We start from the raw sequence: 3,130 nt of genomic DNA on the forward strand, positions 1-3,130 counted from the left end.
CTAGTATAGTACGACAGACTAGGCTCACATCACCACTTTCCACCACGCCGTGACACCACAAGCATCCACGGCCATGGAGATAGAGTGACACGCGACACCAGTGGAACGGACACGTACGGCTACTAGGGGAAGAACCCACGGACGAGCGCAACCGACAAACCCGTGGAGCCGCGCGCCCGATCTACCACACCCTCGCCCTCCCGCCGTCTCCGGCCAACTGCCCCCACTCGCTGGATTTCCAGAAAGGGGAAGAGGAAGCAAGCCGCGGAACATTCATCGCGGCATGCACCGACGCCCACCGGCCATTGCACCCTTCCTCTCCCAGTATACCATCACCAGCAACCCCGGCGGCAAGAGACAGGCCAAAGTAAAACGAGAGGTTCTTGCACTCTGCCGTGTGAATGTATAAGCTGAACTTGTAAGCGTAGTGGTAGTATTTGCTTCGTGGTTGGCCAAGCACATGGGAAGACAAGTGCGTGGACTTTCTTGCTGGGTGTAGGAAAAAAATCCTCTCTCTCTCGTCTCTCTTTCTACTACTACTATACTCTTTTTCTTCGTGTTCTGGGACGTATCGATGGGGTGCGCTGCTGGATCTCGGAGGCCGGCCGGTGGGCGCGCGCGTCAGTCGAGGGGGTAGCATGTGTCCTCGCCGCCCGTGTTCCACAGGAAGTGCGCGTAGGCCGCCGCGTGGTGCCCGTTGCTGGGCTCGGCGGCGATGGCCTCCTGGAACGTCTCCTCCGCGGCCGCCAGGTCGTCGCGCGCCTTCCACAGGAACGTCGCGTACCACCCCAGCGTCTCCGCGTCCGCCGGCTGCTCCGCGCGCACCGCCCGCTTGAAGTAGTGCTCCGCCCTGCGATCAGGAAAAACGCACCGCCCGTCAGCGACGGTAAAAAAAAAGACGATGCCATTGTGTCGAACAGTTTTGGTGGCGCCATGGCGTACCGGTCGTGATCGCGCTGCACCAGGTACAGGAACTGCGCGAAGTTGGCCAGCAGCAGCGCGTTGCTCGGCTCCTCGGACACGGCCATCGCGTATCTCTGCTCCGTCCTCGCGTAATCGGCCAGGTCCTCCGTGTCCAACTTGGCCTCCACCGGCGCGACGAGCTGCCCCAGGATGTCCGGGTCCATCAGAGCCTCGACGCGCACGCTCGCCTGCATTCTCGTCGCCTCCTCGGCTATCCTTCTCCAGATGACCAGCTCGTCCTCCGTGTCCTCCGCGGCCGCCCCCACCGGCGTCGCCTGTGACTCGTCCTGAGGAAGCACCGCGCCGCTTTGCCGGTAGCAGGATTCGTCCGAGCGATCGTCGCCGGTGGCCCCGGCGACCGGCCGAGCCTTGCCGCCGCCGCCGCTGCTCCCGTCCACCGAGGCCGTGCGGCCAATGGAGAACGAGTTGAGCTTGAGCGACACACTGTCGAACCGCTGATCAGGACGGGACTGCTCCGCGTGCTGGGCGTCGAGCATTGCGACGGCCGCCACAGTGGGCTGCGGAGGCGGGAGGTTGGCAGCCATCGCGATGTTGTCACCCATGGAGTAGACGGTGAAGTTGGCGAGGAGGAGCATAACGGAGACCATGAGGGCGGGGGTGCCGGCGAAGATGTGCTGGAAGAGCCAGACGAAGGAGGCGTCCATCTCGGCGTGGACACGCGCGAGCACGCTCTGCATGTCCTCGTAGAAGAGCGCCTGCCGCATCTGCAGCGCGAAGCTCTGGAGCTCCCGGATGATGAGCACCATGGACGAGAAAGCTCGCCCCACCGCGCCACGGCCGGACTCGCCGGCGCGGTCGGGCAGCCGGTCGTTCCACCGGCTGCGCTGCCACTGCTGCCGCTTCTTGCGCTTGAGCATCCTGAGCGACAGCGGCAGCCCGACGCTGCTGGCGCTCCGCTCCACGCTGGCCGGCCAGCCGCAGCCGCCGGCGCCCGGGTGCAGCCCGACGGCGAGCTCCTGGATCCTCCTCAGGAACTCCTCGTCATCCCCGCCGTGGCTGCCGACGCTGTCAATGCTGGCGCTGAGGGCGCGCGTCACCATGGCGTGCCCGGCGCGCCGGCGGGCGATGCCGACGCTCCAGGCGGCCAGCGACGACGACGACGACGACTGGGCCCTCGACAGACTCATGCAGCCGGCGCCCAGAGAGGAGGACGGGGAGGAGGACGCGACCTGGATGCCCATGAGTCACTCACCGCAACCTCGCGCCCGGCCACCACCGGAATGACGGTTGGGAAATGGCCCGCGGCTCGCTCCACAACGGTGAGAGGCTAAATGCAAGGGAGGGGAGGGGAAACGAACGGTGGCCTTAATTCAGGATCCGGAAGGTGCCCTGGTCAACCTCCTCACCCAGACCCAGACCCAGACCCAGGGAGCTCGTGAAGCGAGCGAGCGATCGAGCACTGGTATTACGGTGAGTCGGTGACCGCCTCCGCGGGAATTATATAGTCGTCGGGGACGGAAATGATATTTCGCCCGTCCTTAATATAGAGACGGCCCAAAATTAGCGCTCACTCGACGCAAATGGAAATGGCCCGAGGATGGAAGATGAAGAGGGACGCAGAGACGACGAGGGGTGTTGGGCGGAGACGAAGAGTGTGTTTCGTCTAGTGTGCCTAGTGTGGGCAGGTCCTGCTATTTATTTCGTGCCTCACAGGGCGTGAGCGTGGGTGTGCTCAAAGAATCTGCAGATCACCGTCTCTCTCTCCTCTTTTTTTTTCTTTTGTTTTTTGCGGGCATGTCTCTCTATTCTCTGTACGGCCGGCATCTTCTCTCAGCAGTCGTCATCGACCTGTGTTCTTGGCTTGTAGCCAACTTTTTTCTATTGACATGTAACTTTATTTAAACTGGGCAAAATTATAGTAGTAGAAATTATAGATGCTTCAAATCATGGAAATTGCTTTTGGAGGCCGGGTTCCATGTAGACCGTCAAAAGAAAATTTAAAATTTCATAAAAATTCGGATTTTAACATTTAAAAAAAAATCAAAAATACATAAATAGATGGAGGTATAATACATAAGTGTGTAAATTTTTAAAACGAAATACTTTAAAATGAGGGCAATGCAAAAAAGCCAAATCTGATACTTTTTAATACATGCTATTATTCATCATTTTAGGTCATGAATTTATTTTTTATGGGTCGCGTTTC

The 3,130-nt window shown here is 59.5% G+C and overlaps 1 protein-coding gene across 1 annotated transcript; it reads right to left on the reverse strand.

Annotated features, from left to right (window-relative positions):
- Positions 1 to 368: 368 nt before the first annotated feature.
- On the reverse strand, positions 369 to 2,842 carry LOC123444864. Its single transcript, XM_045121729.1, has 2 exons — positions 943 to 2,842; positions 369 to 850 (listed from the first exon to the last, which is right to left on the reverse strand). The coding sequence occupies exons 1-2, from the start codon at positions 2,163 to 2,165 to the stop codon at positions 622 to 624; spliced, it is 1,452 nt and encodes a 483-aa protein (XP_044977664.1). The 5' UTR covers positions 2,166 to 2,842; the 3' UTR covers positions 369 to 621.
- Positions 2,843 to 3,130: the final 288 nt, after the last annotated feature.

This window comes from Hordeum vulgare, chromosome 3H (genome assembly GCF_904849725.1).
Source record: "Hordeum vulgare subsp. vulgare chromosome 3H, MorexV3_pseudomolecules_assembly, whole genome shotgun sequence".
In the NCBI taxonomy this organism is placed as follows: Eukaryota; Viridiplantae; Streptophyta; class Magnoliopsida; order Poales; family Poaceae; genus Hordeum; species Hordeum vulgare.

Excerpts from the sequence above, each read along its gene's own strand:
- LOC123444864 (XM_045121729.1), bottom strand. The coding sequence starts at position 2,165 with ATGGGCATCCAGGTCGCGTCCTCCTCCCCGTCCTCCTCTCTGGGCGCC. Across the intron at positions 851-942 it reads GTGCAGCGCGATCACGACCG|GGCGGAGCACTACTTCAAGC; the intron begins GTACGCCATGGC and ends TCCTGATCGCAG.